The sequence below is a fragment of the Quercus suber genome, unplaced genomic scaffold (assembly GCF_002906115.3).
Source record: "Quercus suber isolate HL8 unplaced genomic scaffold, Cork oak 2.0 scaffold_349, whole genome shotgun sequence".
Taxonomy (NCBI): Eukaryota; Viridiplantae; Streptophyta; class Magnoliopsida; order Fagales; family Fagaceae; genus Quercus; species Quercus suber.
The window spans coordinates 523141-540735 of NW_027069801.1; the positions used below are offsets into that span (position 1 = coordinate 523141).

The 17595-nt window shown below is 33.1% G+C and overlaps 3 protein-coding genes across 3 annotated transcripts; all 3 read right to left on the reverse strand.

The window, feature by feature from the left end:
• Positions 1-2971: 2971 nt before the first annotated feature.
• Positions 2972-5233, reverse strand: LOC136061087 (replication protein A 14 kDa subunit B-like). Its single transcript, XM_065759999.1, has 3 exons — positions 5118-5233; positions 3555-3813; positions 2972-3216 (listed from the first exon to the last, which is right to left on the reverse strand). The coding sequence occupies exons 2-3, from the start codon at positions 3808-3810 to the stop codon at positions 3152-3154; spliced, it is 321 nt and encodes a 106-aa protein (XP_065616071.1). The 5' UTR covers positions 3811-3813; positions 5118-5233; the 3' UTR covers positions 2972-3151.
• Positions 5234-8150: 2917 nt separating this feature from the next.
• LOC112025387 (replication protein A 14 kDa subunit B) lies at positions 8151-11047 on the reverse strand. Its single transcript, XM_024058057.2, has 3 exons — positions 10772-11047; positions 8734-8992; positions 8151-8395 (listed from the first exon to the last, which is right to left on the reverse strand). Exons 2-3 carry the CDS (start codon positions 8987-8989, stop codon positions 8331-8333), a joined length of 321 nt encoding a protein of 106 aa, XP_023913825.2. The 5' UTR covers positions 8990-8992; positions 10772-11047; the 3' UTR covers positions 8151-8330.
• A 3114-nt stretch (positions 11048-14161) lies between these two features.
• Positions 14162-16469, reverse strand: LOC112025366 (small ribosomal subunit protein eS25w). Its single transcript, XM_024058030.2, has 4 exons — positions 16354-16469; positions 16167-16241; positions 15724-15858; positions 14162-14463 (listed from the first exon to the last, which is right to left on the reverse strand). The coding sequence occupies exons 1-4, from the start codon at positions 16354-16356 to the stop codon at positions 14350-14352; spliced, it is 327 nt and encodes a 108-aa protein (XP_023913798.1). The 5' UTR covers positions 16357-16469; the 3' UTR covers positions 14162-14349.
• Positions 16470-17595: the final 1126 nt, after the last annotated feature.

Consider the following 17595-nt stretch of genomic DNA (forward strand, 5'->3'; position numbering starts at 1 on the left):
GATAAGTTTTTCAAGAGAATTACCTGATTCTATTAGCAATCTGAAGTCCTTGAAAGTTTTGGCTCTTAGTGATTGCAATTTCACGGGATCAATTCCAACATCACTTGATAACCTCACACAAATTATTTCTTTATATCTATCAGGAAACAAGTTTATTGGGCTAATTCCAACATCACATAGAAATCTTACAAAATTTACTTATTTGGATCTGTCATCTAATAGTTTCGACAGTGAGTTGAGTTTTAGTTGACACTTTCAAATTTTAGTTATTTTTGGCATATGCATGAACTAACAATTTCAGTTAAAAACATGTGTATATGTGTAATAAGCATTGCTCAAATAATTTTTAGATGTCTGAATCCCTTGCCTCCTCCTGTCCTCCTGGGCTAGGCATGCATGACTGGTCCCACTTGATCCAATGAATCTTACATTCACTGATTGAACTACTACCTTAATTAGGATCTCTCTACCCAACTATAAAAGAAGCTTTTCCTTCCAACATTGGAGTTTCTTCCATACCCTTATTGAACGTTTGAAATGTGTTGTTTTCTCCAGGTTTAGCTTTTGTCTAGAGGCCTCCTCGTAGCATTGGAGGATCAACATCATAATTTGTGATCCTCCTATAAAATCCTTACATAAGGGTAGGTTGTCATTTACAGAAAATACGTTAGTTTTAGTCCTACTTTATTAATTGATATTCATGAAGTGCAAGGTTTCAAATTTAATGGAGACAAAAAGTACTTATTCATGATCAAAATAATTGGAATAAAAAACTCTTAGGATGTTTTTGTTTAAAGGTGAAATAAGGTGGATGGAAAACTTTGGAGAGAAAATGAGAATAAACAACTTTTTAAATGATGTTTGGTTGGAAGGAGAAAGGAAAAAAATGTGATGAGGCCCGAGTGTTTTTTCCCTAGGCCACCAAAATATTTTCTCCCAAAATTGGAAAGAAAATTGGAAAGGACAAAAATTGACAAAAGCACCCTTGTGCAGCTGCGTTGTTGCTCAACGTTACCCCTTTTCTTTTCTTTTCTTTTTTTGTGTGATAAGCAAAATGGGTTTTGTCTTTAGTGTTTTTTTGGTCATTTTCTGTTCAAATGTTACTTTTTTTTTATATATATATTTCATTTCCTACTTCGGNCCCACTTGATCCAATGAATCTTACATTCTTGCTGCCTTCGTCCCCACCAAAAGGCCCTCGTCATGGCTATCAAATGGTTAGTTTATTTGGGTTTTGAAATAGTTCATTAAATAAGTCGATACTGATTGAACTACTACCTTAATTAGGATCTCTCTACCCAACTATAAAAGAAGCTTTTCCTTCCAACATTGGAGTTTCTTCCATACCCTTATTGAACGTTTGAAATGTGTTGTTTTCTCCAGGTTTAGCTTTTGTCTAGAGGCCTCCTCGTAGCATTGGAGGATCAACATCATAATTTGTGATCCTCCTATAAAATCCTTACATAAGGGTAGGTTGTCATTTACAGAAAATACGTTAGTTTTAGTCCTACTTTATTAATTGATATTCATGAAGTGCAAGGTTTCAAATTTAATGGAGACAAAAAGTACATTATTCATGATCAAAATAATTGGAATAAAAAACTCTTAGGATGTTTTTGTTTAAAGGTGAAATAAGGTGGATGGAAAACTTTGGAGAGAAAATGAGAATAAACAACTTTTTAAATGATGTTTGGTTGGGAAGGAGAAAGGAAAAAAATGTGATGAGGCCCGAGTGTTTTTTCCCTAGGCCACCAAAATATTTTCTCCCAAAATTGGAAAGAAAATTGGAAAGGACAAAAATTGACAAAAGCACCCTTGTGCAGCTGCGTTGTTGCTCAACGTTACCCCTTTTCTTTTCTTTTCTTTTTTTGTGTGATAAGCAAAATGGGTTTTGTCTTTAGTGTTTTTTTGGTCATTTTCTGTTCAAATGTTACTTTTTTTTATATAATATATTTCATTTCCTACTTCGGTTTTTTTTTTTTTTTTTTATCGTGTACTTTCATTCTTTTCTTTTTTTCTTTTTTTCTAATTTGCTACTTTTTTTTAATTTAGTAGGGACATAAAAGTAAATTATACAAACTACATTTTCTATCATTTACTTTTCCACCCTAAACCAAACACTAAGAGAAAAAACTAAAATATTTTCTATCTCCCACTTTTTATCCTCTTTTTATTTTCTATTCTCCCACTTTGCCACTCCAACCAAACGGACCCCTTAGATTTTCCAGTATGGTTTAAGGATTAATAATTTTTAGCCTATTTGCCAACATCTTAAATATCGTCTCAAGTCATCTTGTACCAATTACTAAAACAATATTGATCATATAGTTTTATTGCAATTGATCATCAAAGAGGCATACAATTTTTCCCCCTCATTTATAAGAATGATGTAGAATATTTCAAATTTCAATATAACTTTTATAGATCAATATGTCATTAATCACGAATAATAATAAAAATAATCCAAACTTTCATTTGCTATATTTTAAAATTCACCAATCATATTTATTTATTTAAATCTGATAAGACCAATTATATTTATTGTCACATCAATTTGTAAAGATTATTCAGTAAAATTTGAAATATTTTTAACACTTTCCTATAAAAGATATGACGATTGGGGGAAATGTGTGAAGGCATTGTTGCATGACATGTAGCCTCTTTCCAAATTTGTAACGTATGTGATTTTAATTTGAAGTCATAAGGTATATCTTTGGAAAATTTTATTACATAAAACCTTTAAAAAGTACACATTTTAAACATAACAGAACTAATTTGAAATTTTACTTATATTATTAATATGACACTAATCACATTGATTACCACGTCAACTTGTAAACTTGTTATAGTACCAGTAGGGTGAGATCCCTGCCTTTTGAAACAGGAGGGGGTCCTTTTAATGGAATTAAGAGATGTTATCTAATTATAGTAAATTAAAGAACAAAAAATAGTACTACCGTTCAACTATACTAAGAGGATACAAGACCTGAAAACTTCATTAATAAGATACAGAAGCTTAATCAAAGTTTTGGATAGTATTCGCACCCATAAACATGTAATAATTTGTCCATCTTAAACACCAACTTTGCACAATTATAACTAGACTACCTTTCCTTACACTCCCACCTGTCTTAGTTCAAGGATCAGCTCCCTAAAGAAACAAACCTTTAAACTCCCCATTTGCAAGTTGGCAGACCTGATTGTACGATTGTGTGTCTGAAAAAAAAAAGAGGTTCCAGAAATCAGATGCCTGGTAGCAGAAGTCAGAAATGTAGCACCGTGTTGATGTTTGAATCTATATCAAGTATAACACAACACAAGCAGAGGGGGCAAGAGAGAGATAATAACAGGATAATCATGAATTTGTTACTCAATTGTATGAAAATCCTTAATTAAGTTTATACTTTGTTTGGAATTCAAGTAAGCTGAAAACCAAGGAATCAATATAAGAACCTAAAGAAATTTGGCTACTCCAAATGAGATTTCAATATGAATGCAATGAATGTATGAGCAATAGCAAGAACACCAAAGATTTTATTGTAAGTAATTCGTACCAAATGTGTTACCAAAGTTGGTCCATGTTTCAGTGCGAATGGACTGGTCACTCTCAGCAATACCAATCACCTCAACATAACTCATAAGAGATACATGTGGCAGTCCTTTCACAATCAATTGGTGCTCATCTGTTGATTTCCCAGTAGTGATTTCACCATCAGATTGAATAACGTGAACCACTGCACGCACCTTCTTTCCTACATGCATGCGCAACAACTCTGCATTGACAAAAACAGAAGGGCTTGATGTATCCATATCCTGAAAAAGTGACAAGCATTGTAAACCGGCATCAGATCTGTAGGTTTGAATTTGCAGTAAAATTATACTTCACATTTCCCAAATTGGCCAAATTAAAAGGCATGAATACATGCCTTCAATCAATTAAGAAACCAAATTCCTTAAAGATCATCAAATCACTGCAACATCTCTACTTGAGTTTTCAAAATAGCATTAATATTTTCTTAATGTGGTAAATTAGCCTTTGTATTATGAAATGGGCTAATTGGCTACTATAAGTAGCTATTAACAAGAATGCAATCGCAATATTAGCTTTTGCTTTGAGAATAGTAGGAACTTAACACAGAGTGACACTATACTTAATCGGTTTTGTATTTTAAGGATATTTCTATCGTATTTTAGAGCCCCATATGAAACAATTCTCTTCTTATTGTATATACAAAGAGCGCCTTAAAAGGAGAGTGCCAAAATTGAAAGAAAGAACTCTATCTATGTGACTAATCACATAAACCAAACGGGGGTACACTTCATACAACAATGATAACAACTTTTATATCTTCAGCTTTTCTACGATCACAACTTTTCCATTAACTTGCTAAAGTGAGCAACTATGAGTGGAACTTACCCTTTTTTCAACCACTCATAGTTGACAACATCAGAGTTATAGTTTATACGAGAATCACAACCAAGCAAACAATAAAAAAGATATATATATATATATATATATAACTTTAATGTCTAAAAATATTTGTTCAGCATCTTAAAGATTAAGAAGGGTAACAAAATAAAAAACCCAGATGTCAAAAATACAAAATTGGTTAGTGAATCATGCTTAACATCAAACAGTTGGAAGGCAAGGAAAAGGACAAGAGAAAGGTTGAGATTCAGAATTCAGATCTGATCCAACTTCCAAGTAAAGTACAGAATGAAAAATTAACAACCATTACACATACATACATATTATCTGCTTCTAGAATCTAGACCCTTGATTGAGAACCAAGCAAACAATAAAAAAGATATATATATATATATATATAACTTTAATGTCTAAAATATTTGTTCAGCATCTTAAAGATTAAGAAGGGTAACAAAATAAAAAACCAGATGTCAAAAATACAAAATTGGTTAGTGAATCATGCTTAACATCAAACAGTTGGAAGGCAAGGAAAAGGACAAGAGAAAGGTTGAGATTCAGAATTCAGATCTGATCCAACTTCCAAGTAAAGTACAGAATGAAAAATTAACAACCATTACACATACATACATATTATCTGCTTCTAGAATCTAGACCCTTGATTGAGAAAATTGAAAGATTCTAACTTTACCTATAATAGCTTGCTCCAATGGTAGAGAATCTGATGGGTACAGCGAATTCGTATCGGTACTAAAAGTAAAGAGATTTTGGGGTTTCAGACTTTCAGGTTTCTATAGAGAGGGAGAGAGAGATAAAAGGCGGGGATTTTAAAGGCACTCCAAAATAGTAGTGGATATTTAGGCGGGAACATGTGAATTCATCATTAATTTAGTCCTTGGACTTTGGCTGCTTGGCTTGGCTGGCCTGTGAATATTGGATTTGCTTTTTAGTTTTTAGCGTATAAGTTTTGGAAGTAAATAAATCAATAAGAAGTTAAGAACAAGTTTATCTAAAACACACTGCTAGAGCATTCTCATCAGGTGTGTCAAATGTATCAAATGCCAAATATTTAACACATTTGGCACACCAAAAACAGAGTATCATTAGGTGTGTTATTTGTGCTAAAAATTTGAAACATGCTACAGTACGCTCTCAAGTATAAGAGCGTACGGATGAGAATGCCATTTTTTTATGCTTATTTTATTCAGTTTTTCTCTCTCCACCCAACACATCTTCCTCGGACAACAACTTCAGAATCTCCCAAGGTGCGCTCCAAGCTCTGGACTGCGCCGCCGTCCTCTCTGACGACCATTTCAAGCTCCACTTCAACACCACCCTCATCCCCTCCATCGTTGAGCGCCTCGACGATGCTAAACAGCCCGTCCGTGACGCCGCCTAGCGATTCCTCCTCACGCTCATACAGGTCTCTTCTCCATCTGCGACTCGTCACTTATGCTTGGAGTCACAAGAGCTGGGTTTGACGCTTTTGTTTTTTTTTTAATGATATTTTAATGTGATGTATATATTATTTTAATGTATGAGATTGAAAAATAGAACATCTGGTAAATGGGATATTGTAAAATAATGTGCTAAAATGATAAAGTAGGTTTTTCGTGTATCAAAATGGCATTTTTTATGAGAGAGCTGACAAGAATGCTCTAATATCATTACTCATAATGATAAAAAATTTAAATAAGGGGCTTAGTTAGGGGAGGTGGTATGCAACGACCCACAACATGTACAAGGGCCAACTGATTACAAGAGACCAATTGTATGCAATGGAAACAGGTTATCATTTTTTGAGTTTGGAGGATTAAATCCCAACCAATGATTGCAAATTCCCAATCCTTATCATTTAGCATAGTAAAAAAAAAAAAATTAAGAGAGTTTCAACCTATACTGTCTGTAAGGACATAGTTTAAATCCTAAACCCAAAAGTTAAGAGGATCTAGGCTCAAAGAACCCAATACAAAGAATTTGTAGACAGTGAGTTAGAAAACTAAGCTCCAATGAGTTGTGTGATGATTATAGTGGATCCAAATGACAATAAAATAAAAATGAACTGGTTGTATCTAATGAAAATCGTCATCAACACAGTCCGATGAGATTAGTTTTTCTATATAATTCTTAAAGTTGATTACAAGTACAGTTTTTATTGCTATAGTATTTCTCTCTTAATTATTCGATCCCTTTTTCTCAGGGTCTTCTTTTTATTTTATACTATATTCCTTCTTTTATCTCCATCCTCCACGTGTAGATTATATTGCTGGTGTTAATCCTTATCCCATCAGCACCTTCTTGAAGTCTTTGGGAGTATTCTAGTATCACTTCCTTATTAATGCAGCTAGAGAGTTAGCTACAGAACTTTTAATGCGATGATAGCAGTTTTCTCTTAGATATTTCATAGCCTCCCTCTGTCATGTTCCTTCTTGATACTTATCCTAATCAGTAAAATTGTCCGAAATGTTGTTCTTGATGTCAGACTGCAAATCCTGACCTCAGCTTTGCTCAGCCAAGGAAGCATTCCTCCTTGGATCACCTCCCTGGAACATCATGCCTAGATCCTTTCCTTTATTTATTAGTGCTGACCTCTATAACACGTTTATTCATCCTCGGACTATTAGGTGTCCTTGGACTGGGCTCTCAGCCCAATATATTCTACTGGGCATAATACTCCTACAACGTCCACTTTTGATGATAAATTTTTTTTTTTTTTTTTTTTATCGTGTACTTTCATTCTTTTATCGTGTACTTTCATTCTTTTCTTTTTTTCTAATTTGCTACTTTTTTTTTAATTTAGTAGGGACATAAAAGTAAATCTATACAAACTACATTTTCTATCATTCTACTTTTCCACCCTAAACCAAACACCAAGAGAAAAAACTAAAATATTTTCTATCCTCCCACTTTTCTATCCTCTTTTTATTTTCTATTCTCCCACTTTGCCACTCCAACCAAACGGACCCCTTAGATTTTCCAATATGGTTTAAGGATTAATAATTTTTAGCCTATTTGCCAACATCTTAAATATCGTCTCAAGTCATCTTGTACCAATTACTAAAACAATATTGATCATATAGTTTTATTGCAATTGATCATCAAAGAGGCATACAATTTTTCCCCCTCATTTATAAGAATGATGTAGAATATTTCAAATTTTCAATATAACTTTTATAAATCAATATGTCATTAATCACGAATAATAATAAAAATAATCCAAACTTTCATTTGCTATATTTTAAAATTCACCAATCATATTTATTTATTTAAATCTGATAAGACCAATTATATTTATTGTCACATCAATTTGTAAAAATTATTCAGTAAAATTTGAAATATTTTTAACACTTTCCTATAAAAGATATGACGATTGGGGGAAATGTGCAAAGGCATTGTTGCATGACATGTAGCCTCTTTCCAAATTTGTAACGTATGTGATTTTAATTTGAAGTCATAAGGTATATCTTTGGAAAATTTTATTACATAAAACCTTTAAAAAGTACACATTTTAAACATAACAGAACTAATTTGAAATTTTACTTATATTATTAATATGACACTAATCACATTGATTACCACGTCAACTTGTAAACTTGTTATAGTACCAGTAGGGTGAGATCCCTGCCTTTTGAAACAGGAAGGGGTCCTTTTAATGGAATTAAGAGATGTTATCTAATTATAGTAAATTAAAGAACAAAAAATAGTACTACCGTTCAACTATACTAAGAGGATACAAGACCTGAAAACTTCATTAATAAGATACAGAAGCTTAATCAAAGTTTTGGATAGTATTCGCACCCATAAACATGTAATAATTTGTCCATCTTAAACACCAACTTTGCACAATTATAACTAGACTACCTTTCCTTACACTCCCACCTGTCTTAGTTCAAGGATCAGCTCCCTAAAGAAACAAACCTTTAAACTCCCCATTTGCAAGTTGGCAGACCTGATTGTACGATTGTGTGTCTGAAAAAAAAAAGAGGTTCCAGAAATCAGATGCCTGGTAGCAGAAGTCAGAAATGTAGCACCGTGTTGATGTTTGAATCTATATCAAGTATAACACAACACAAGCAGAGGGAGCAAGAGAGAGATAATAACAGGATAATCATGAATTTGTTACTCAATTGTATGAAAATCCTTAATTAAGTTTATACTTTGTTTGGAATTCAAGTAAGCTGAAAACCAAGGAATCAATACAAGAACCTAAAGAAATTTGGCTACTCCAAATGAGATTTCAATATGAATGCAATGAATGTATGAGCAATAGCAAGAACACCAAAGATTTTATTGTAAGTAATTCGTACCAAATGTGTTACCAAAGTTGGTCCATGTTTCAGCGCGAATGGACTGGTCACTCTCAGCAATACCAATCACCTCAACATAACTCATAAGAGATACATGTGGCAGTCCTTTCACAATCAATTGCTGCTCATCTGTTGATTTCCCAGTAGTGATTTCACCGTCAGATTGAATAACGTGAACCACTGCACGCACCTTCTTTCCTACATGCATGCGCAACAACTCTGCATTGACAAAAACAGAAGGGCTTGATGTATCCATATCCTGAAAAAGTGACAAGCATTGTAAACCGGCATCAGATCTGTAGGTTTGAATTTGCAGTAAAATTATACTTCACATTTCCCAAATTGGCCAAATTAAAAGGCACGAATACATGCCTTCAATCAATTAAGAAACCAAATTCCTTAAAGATCATCAAATCAGTGCAACATCTCTACTTGAGTTTTCAAAATAGCATTAATATTTCTTAATGTGGTAAATTAGCCTTTGTATTATGAAATGGGCTAATTGGCTACTATAAGTAGCTATTAACAAGAATGCAATCGCAATATTAGCTTTTGCTTTGAGAATAGTAGGAACTTAACACAGAGTGACACTATACTTAATCGGTTTTGTATTTTAAGGATATTTCTATCGTATTTTAGAGCCCCATATGAAACAATTCTCTTCTTATTGTATATACAAAGAGCGCCTTAAAAGGAGAGTGCCAAAATTGAAAGAAAGAACTCTATCTATGTGACTAATCACATAAACCAAACGGGGGTACACTTCATACAACAATGATAACAACTTTTATATCTTCAGCTTTTCTACGATCACAACTTTTCCATTAACTTGCTAAAGTGAGCAACTATGAGTGGAACTTACCCTTTTTTTTCAACCACTCATAGTTGACAACATCAGAGTTATAGTTTATACGAGAATCACAACCAAGCAAACAATAAAAAAGATACACACACACACACACACATATATATATATATATATATATAACTTTAATGTCTAAAAATATTTGTTCAGCATCTTAAAGATTAAGAAGGGTAACAAAATAAAAAACCCAGATGTCAAAAATACAAAATTGGTTAGTGAATCATGCTTAACATCAAACAGTTGGAAGGCAAGGAAAAGGACAAGAGAAAGGTTGAGATTCAGAATTCAGATCTGATCCAACTTCCAAGTAAAGTACAGAATGAAAAATTAACAACCATTACACATACATACATATTATCTGCTTCTAGAATCTAGACCCTTGATTGAGAAACTAATTGGCTACTATAAGTAGCTATTAACAAGAATGCAATCGCAATATTAGCTTTTGCTTTGAGAATAGTAGGAACTTAACACAGAGTGACACTATACTTAATCGGTTTTGTATTTTAAGGATATTTCTATCGTATTTTAGAGCCCCATATGAAACAATTCTCTTCTTATTGTATATACAAAGAGCGCCTTAAAAGGAGAGTGCCAAAATTGAAAGAAAGAACTCTATCTATGTGACTAATCACATAAACCAAACGGGGGTACACTTCATACAACAATGATAACAACTTTTATATCTTCAGCTTTTCTACGATCACAACTTTTCCATTAACTTGCTAAAGTGAGCAACTATGAGTGGAACTTACCCTTTTTTTTCAACCACTCATAGTTGACAACATCAGAGTTATAGTTTATACGAGAATCACAACCAAGCAAACAATAAAAAAGATACAGCAAACAATAAAAAACACATATATATATATATATATATATAACTTTAATGTCTAAAAATATTTGTTCAGCATCTTAAAGATTAAGAAGGGTAACAAAATAAAAAACCCAGATGTCAAAAATACAAAATTGGTTAGTGAATCATGCTTAACATCAAACAGTTGGAAGGCAAGGAAAAGGACAAGAGAAAGGTTGAGATTCAGAATTCAGATCTGATCCAACTTCCAAGTAAAGTACAGAATGAAAAATTAACAACCATTACACATACATACATATTATCTGCTTCTAAAATCTAGACCCTTGATTGAGAAAATTGAAAGATTCTAACTTTACCTATAATAGCTTGCTCCAATGGTAGAGAATCTGATGGGTACAGCGAATTCGTATCGGTACTAAAAGTAAAAGAGATTTTGGGGTTTCAGACTTTCAGGTTTCTATAGAGAGGGAGAGAGAGATAAAAAGGCGGGGATTTTAAAGGCACTCCAAAATAGTAGTGGATATTTAGGCGGGAACATGTGAATTCATCATTAATTTAGTCCTTGGACTTTGGCTGCTTGGCTTGGCTGGCCTGTGAATATTGGATTTGCTTTTTAGTTTTTAGCGTATAAGTTTTGGAAGTAAATAAATCAATAAGAAGTTAAGAAGAAGTTTATCTAAAACACACGGCTAGAGCATTCTCATCAGGTGTGTCAAATGTATCAAGTGCCAAATATTTAGCACATTTGGCACACCAAAAACAAAGTATCATTAGGTGTGTTATTTGTGCTAAAAATTTGAAACATGCTACAGTACGCTCTCAAATATGAGAGCGTACGGATGAGAATGCCATTTTTTTATGCTTATTTTATTCAGTTTTTCTCTCGCCACCCAACACATCTCTCCTCGGACAACAACTTCAAAATCTCCCAAGGTGCGCTCCAAGCTCTGGACTGCGCCGCCGTCCTCTCCGACGACCATTTCAAGCTCCACTTCAACACCACCCTCATCCCCTCCATCGTTGAGCGCCTCGACGATGCCAAATAGCCCGTCCGCGACGCCGCCCAGCGATTCCTCCTCACGCTCATATAGGTCTCTTCTCCATCTGCGACTCGTCACTTATGCTTGGAGTCACAAGAGCTCGGTTTGACGCTTTTGGTTTTTTTTTTTTAATGATATTTTAATGTGATGTATATATTATTTTAATGTATGAGATTGAAAAATAGAACATCTGATAAATGGGATATTGTAAAATAATGTGCTAAAATGATAAAGTAGGTTTTTCGTGTATCAAAATGGCATTTTTTATGAGAGAGCTGACGAGAATGCTCTAATGTCATTACTCATAATGATAAAAAAATTTGAATAAGGGGCTTAGTTAGGGGAGGTGGTATGCAACGACCCACTACATGTACAAGGGCCAACTGATTACAAGAGACCAATTGTATGCAATGGAAACAGGTTATCATTTTTTGAGTTTGGAGGATTAAATCCCAACCAATGATTGCAAATTCCCCAATCCTTATCATTTAGCATAGTAATAAAAAAAAATTAAGAGAGTTTCAACCTTTACCGTCTGTAAGGACATAGTTTAAATCCTAAACCCAAAAGTTAAGAGGATCTAGGCCCAAATAACCCAATACAAAGAATTTGTAGACAGTGAGTTGGAAAACTAAGCTCCAATGAGTTGGGTAATGATTATAGTGGATCCAAATGACAATAAAATAAAAATGAACTGGTTGTATCTAATGAAAATCGTCATCAACACAGTCCGATGAGATTAGTTTTTCTATATAATTCTTAAAGTTGATTACAAGTACAGTTCTTATTGCTATAGTATTTCTCTCTTAATTATTCGATCCCTTTTTCTCAGGGTCTTCTTTTTATTTTATACTATATTCCTTCTTTTATCTCCATCCTCCACGTGTAGATTATATTGCTGGTATTAATCATTGTCCCATCAGCACCTTCTTGAAGTCTTTGGGAGTATTCTAGTATCACTTCCTCATTAATGCAGCCAGAGAGTTAGATACAGAACTTTTAATACGGTGGTAGCAGTTTTCTCTTAGATATTTCATAGCCTCCCTCTGTCATGTTCCTTCTTGATACTTATCCTAATCAGTAAAATTGTCCGAAATGTTGTTCTTGATGTCAGACTGCAAATCCTGACCTCAGCTTTGCTCAGCCAAGGAAGCATTCCTCCTTGGATCACCTCCCTGGAACATCATGCCTAGATCCTTTCCTTTATTTATTAGTGCTGACCTCTATAACACGTTTACTCATCCTCGGACTATTAGGCGTCCTTGGACTGGGCTCTCAGCCCAATATATTCTACTGGGCATAATACTCTTACAGCGTCCACTTTTGATGATAACTTTTTATTATCAGATCCAGATATCAATCGATATTTTATGTAGGCAGAGATTGAATCTCAGATCTCTTATTCAACTATCAGAAATTTTACCAGTTAAACTAACTGAAATTCACGTAATAGTTGTCTCTCAAAAAAAAAAAAAACATTATTAATAGTTTAATATAGTTTTCTTTTTCCTGCTGTGTGTGTGTTTTTTTTAATATATATATATATATATGTATGTATGTATGTATATGTATTAGTAAACTGTTTCTGTTTCTTAAAAAAATTATTTTATAAAAAATCACTTCTCAGAAAAAGCCCTCCCAAATGGATACTGAGTTTCGCCTAAACATTTCCCAACTTTTAAAGTCTTTGAGTCAAGTCATATTTTGATTGGTTGAAAGATTTTCCAAACTTTGACATTGTTTTGACTATTTTGACTTATTTAATTAGCTTATTAAAAATTATTATATATTTAATAAATAAATTAGTCATTAATGGAATATATTTAAAATTTATAGTAAATATATCCTTTATATATATATATATTTATATTTTTTTATTTTATTAAGTATTTGTGCATTTTACCATAAGATTGATTCACAATATTCATGTTTTAACAAATATACTACTTAAAAAAAAAAATTTGATTCAAGACACAATTTTGACAAATATAATATCATGTTTTGACAAATATACCATTTACTTAAAAGGCCAAAAGCTAATGTGTACGCAAAGTCTGTGTACAGTTTAATTTATTTATTTTTTTAATTTTATGAAACTATGTATAGTGTACTGAGATAAAATGTACAATAAACACATATTTAAAACCTACTTAAAATTAAAAACTACTAGCAAAAAGTTGAGTCAGTTCTCGATTGTCCATGGCTTATCAATTTCAAAATAATAATAAAAGGATTGTCGGTAAAAAGGCTGGATTATTTTCCATTTGCAAATTATATGCAGTATTTATGTAAAATAATCTCTCTTTTTCCTAAAATACTTTCTTTTTTTTGACAACCTTTTTCCTAAAATACTATTGATTACTTGAACATCACTTATGAATAAACCGAACTTGACATATTCAGCCTATCATAGAATAAAGTAGCCCGCCCAGTCAATTTGGTCACCAGTATTAAGAGCTACAAATTGACCATGATTTTAGATCTGATGAATAAACAAATGGCACAAAAACCTCTAATGAGTTTCTTGGCCCAGAGATTAAATCAACAATTTACGTCTTCATTAGCTACAAATCCGCGGGCTAGTCCCTTACAATCAACATTCTTCATCAAGAATTGAACATTAAAGATCAAAACTTAACATTCCATGCACTTTTGGACCGTGCACAGCTTGCATATGGCAGAATTCAACATTGAAAGTCTCATAACTAAAATAGAAACTGGGAAACTGAATAGAAAATTACGTCCATAGAAAATTAAACTGAGTATGAAGTACAAAAGAAATTAAACATTCAAACTGCAAATGACGATAATAGCTCTCCAACAAAAATTTAAAAAGCAAAGTTAAATGGAACAACTAGCTTTCCATATTCAACCGGAGAACAAAATTCTATCATTTAGGTATTGGTGGCCCTAGTATAGATTTGCTGACTGGAATGAGAAGAGATCATCCTGATCGCACCCCTTGCCATCAAATCCTTAATTGCCCTGCGTGCTAGAGATCCACTAATCTGAAAATTGCAAGGCAGTATTAAAAAACAATCAATAATCATCATTTATTATGTACATTTAGCCCTAAACTAATGGCAAGCAAAGCAACTTGTCTTGAATACAAAATTCAAGGTAATGATCACAACGCAGCAGTTAAAACCAACACTAAAGATCTTTTTATAAGTTTTGTGCCTAGGAGTGGGGGGTAAAGAGGGATTTGAACTAGAAACCTCCATTTCATTAGGTGCAGTCCCTAACCAACCTGCTACCTCTTAGGGTAAAAAATGGGGCAAAGGATTCAGTCCGTGTATAGGAAAAGATACATTATAAGTGACATATCACTGCAATATGTTTTTAAAACTTATTATCTAAATTAGCTTTTAAAATATGCTCCATTTCCTTTACCCATTCTTTTCCAAGAATCAAAAAGAGGAAATGACATGGTTTTATAACTTCCTTACTCTCTTCTCATCCTTTACACCATCTTACACAACCTTTCTGGAACGATGTCAATACAAGTACTAAAACTAGTAATATTTTTTATGGGTAAGTTATACACACAGTGGGTCTTGAAGCATGGCATTAACCTCCACTTTGGTTTTACAAGGGAAGGAGGTAACAATAAAGAGGGAAAAAAAAAAGATAAAAATGATCAGATCCAAAGGCACAGTACAAAAATATGTGTTTTTTTATTGGTAGGTTACACATACACCTAATGATTTGATCACACCACCTCACCCTCCCCTCATTCTTGTGGAAGGATAGAGTGCCTGTTTGAGCCATAGCTCATTGGCTACTTATTAAAACTCGAATAGCAGTGACATCATTAACATAGGAAAGAAGGGAAAGCCCCAGTTTTTAGTCTTGAAAATCTCATTGTAATTGAAAAAGGAAAATCAAAAACTTACTCACATTTCCTTCATGGTAAAAAGGGACAGCCCACAAAAAGATGAAACAACATTTTAAGAAAATGCTTTGGAGAGCGAAGAGTACCCAGATATTGCTTGGAATCTATTACAGAGGCCTAAAAAGTCCTCAAATTCAGTATTTGACCATTAAAGTAGGTTCCCTTTGTTTCACTACTTGGGTTCGGAGAGTGTATATTAGAATTAGTGTACAGTTTGGGTTGTATTACTCAAGCATGCTTGCTTTGTGGGAGTTTCTGTAGTTACCACACTTTATATGCAGAGAATTCACATTAACAAGTACGAACAAATAAACATAAATACCAGCCAACAAAACATATACATGGCAACGAAAAAAGCAAATCTCAAACATACCCTCATGCGATCAGACAAGATTGAAGGAGTGACAAGCTTGTACTTGGGAGCTTCAACAAGAAGCTTGTCATAGGTTGCCTGATCAAACAGAACCATGTTGTTCACCTTCTCCTTTTGCTTTCCCTTGCTCCATTTCTACATATAATAGCCAAAAAAAGAAACCAAACAACCTATGAGAGTCTACACAGAAATCTAAAACCAAATTAAACCTAAAATCAGTACCACATAAAATATTCCAAATCTCAACACAAAACCCCAATTACCAAAATCATTAAAATTCCCAACACCCTTTGTCCCAATAATCCTTAAAATCTACAAATCCAACAAAAACCTAAACCCACAACTGGAAAACAAAAACAACGTCCTATTATAACCATCATATAGAATATAGATCGATAATAAGCCTTGAAAATACTGAAATTCAAACCTAACCCTAAATTTACCTTCTTCTTCTGCTTGCCACCGCCGGACTTAGCGGGCTTGGAGGACGGGGGAGGAGCCTTCTCCTTCTTCGGTGCCTACATCATCAAAAACAAACAAACAATGGAAAATGAAAAACCAAATTCCAGAAAACGATTTTCCCAGGAAAATAGATAGCTAGAATGGGCAATAAGGTGTTAGGGTTTGTACCATTGGATGATCTCTCGGAGTTGATTTCTAGGTCTTCTAGGGTGTGTGAGTTGGGAGAAGACGCTGCGGAGCAAAATGGAAGAGCAAAATGTGAGAGTAAGTGGGAAAATATTAGGTTTATATAGGTACTTTGTGCGGCTGAGAGATAGCTAGGGTTTTTGAGATGGAATGGAAGCGGGGTCGGGTGTTTGGATGCATGGACTTGGAAATGTATTTTCTAGAATAGGTGTATTCCGGTTTTTGACTATTAAATTTTTTTTTTTTAGGGAACTCGACAGAATTAATTATTTAATTCATTGAAATTTGATTAATCAGACGTAGAGTCCAAAGAAAATCAATATTTCAAGAGTTTAAAAATAAAAAAAGGTGGGTGGCTCGTGGGTAATAAGTGTAATGTAAATTTGGAATTTGGATGTCTTAAATTGAATATCTACCGCACTATTGTTGACACTCATTCTTGTAACATATTTTCTACAAGCCTGATTTAAGTAAGTTCAACTTCTTTGTAGGCCCAATTTATATATTAAAATTTACTTTATTATTTTAAACATGGCTCAAGTTTATTTAACATAAAAGGAGTTTGAGAGTGTAGTTTAGAAGGTATGAGTAGATTTTTTTTTAGCCTTTTGTACAGGGACGGAACCAGGATTTGAACCTAAGGGAGCGAAAGCATGAACCAAAAAAATTTCAAGTGACATGGTTTATTAAAAAAAAAAAAAATCATGGTAGACAAAACAATTGCACATTATTACCATAAATATTTAAGTCAAGAAGGAAATAATATGAACAAAAAAAGTTCAAAATTACAATATGATATTCAAACCTTTTTGGAGAAGAATAAAAAAAGAAGAGGATTTCGAATCTCCAAATTTTTGATAATTAGAATTTATATGTTGATTTTATCATATTGACCAACTCACCAATATGATAAACTCATACTTTTAGATGTAACTAAAAATCACACTAATGAAATTTTCAAAATTTTGTTCGAAGATTTTAAAAAATTGGGATATTAATAGTAAGAGTTGGTAATGCTACATCATCAATATTGACTTCTAAAAGAATTTTGCATTTTATTTTTTGAAAAAAATTTAAATATTGTAATTGACTTTCCCATAATTTATAAATCAATTAAAAAGTTATATAAATTATTGTCACCCCCACAAGGGAATTTTTTTTCCTATGAGATTTTTTTGGTTAAGAGTTATTGGATTATAATATTAATGATTTATGGATTTTTTG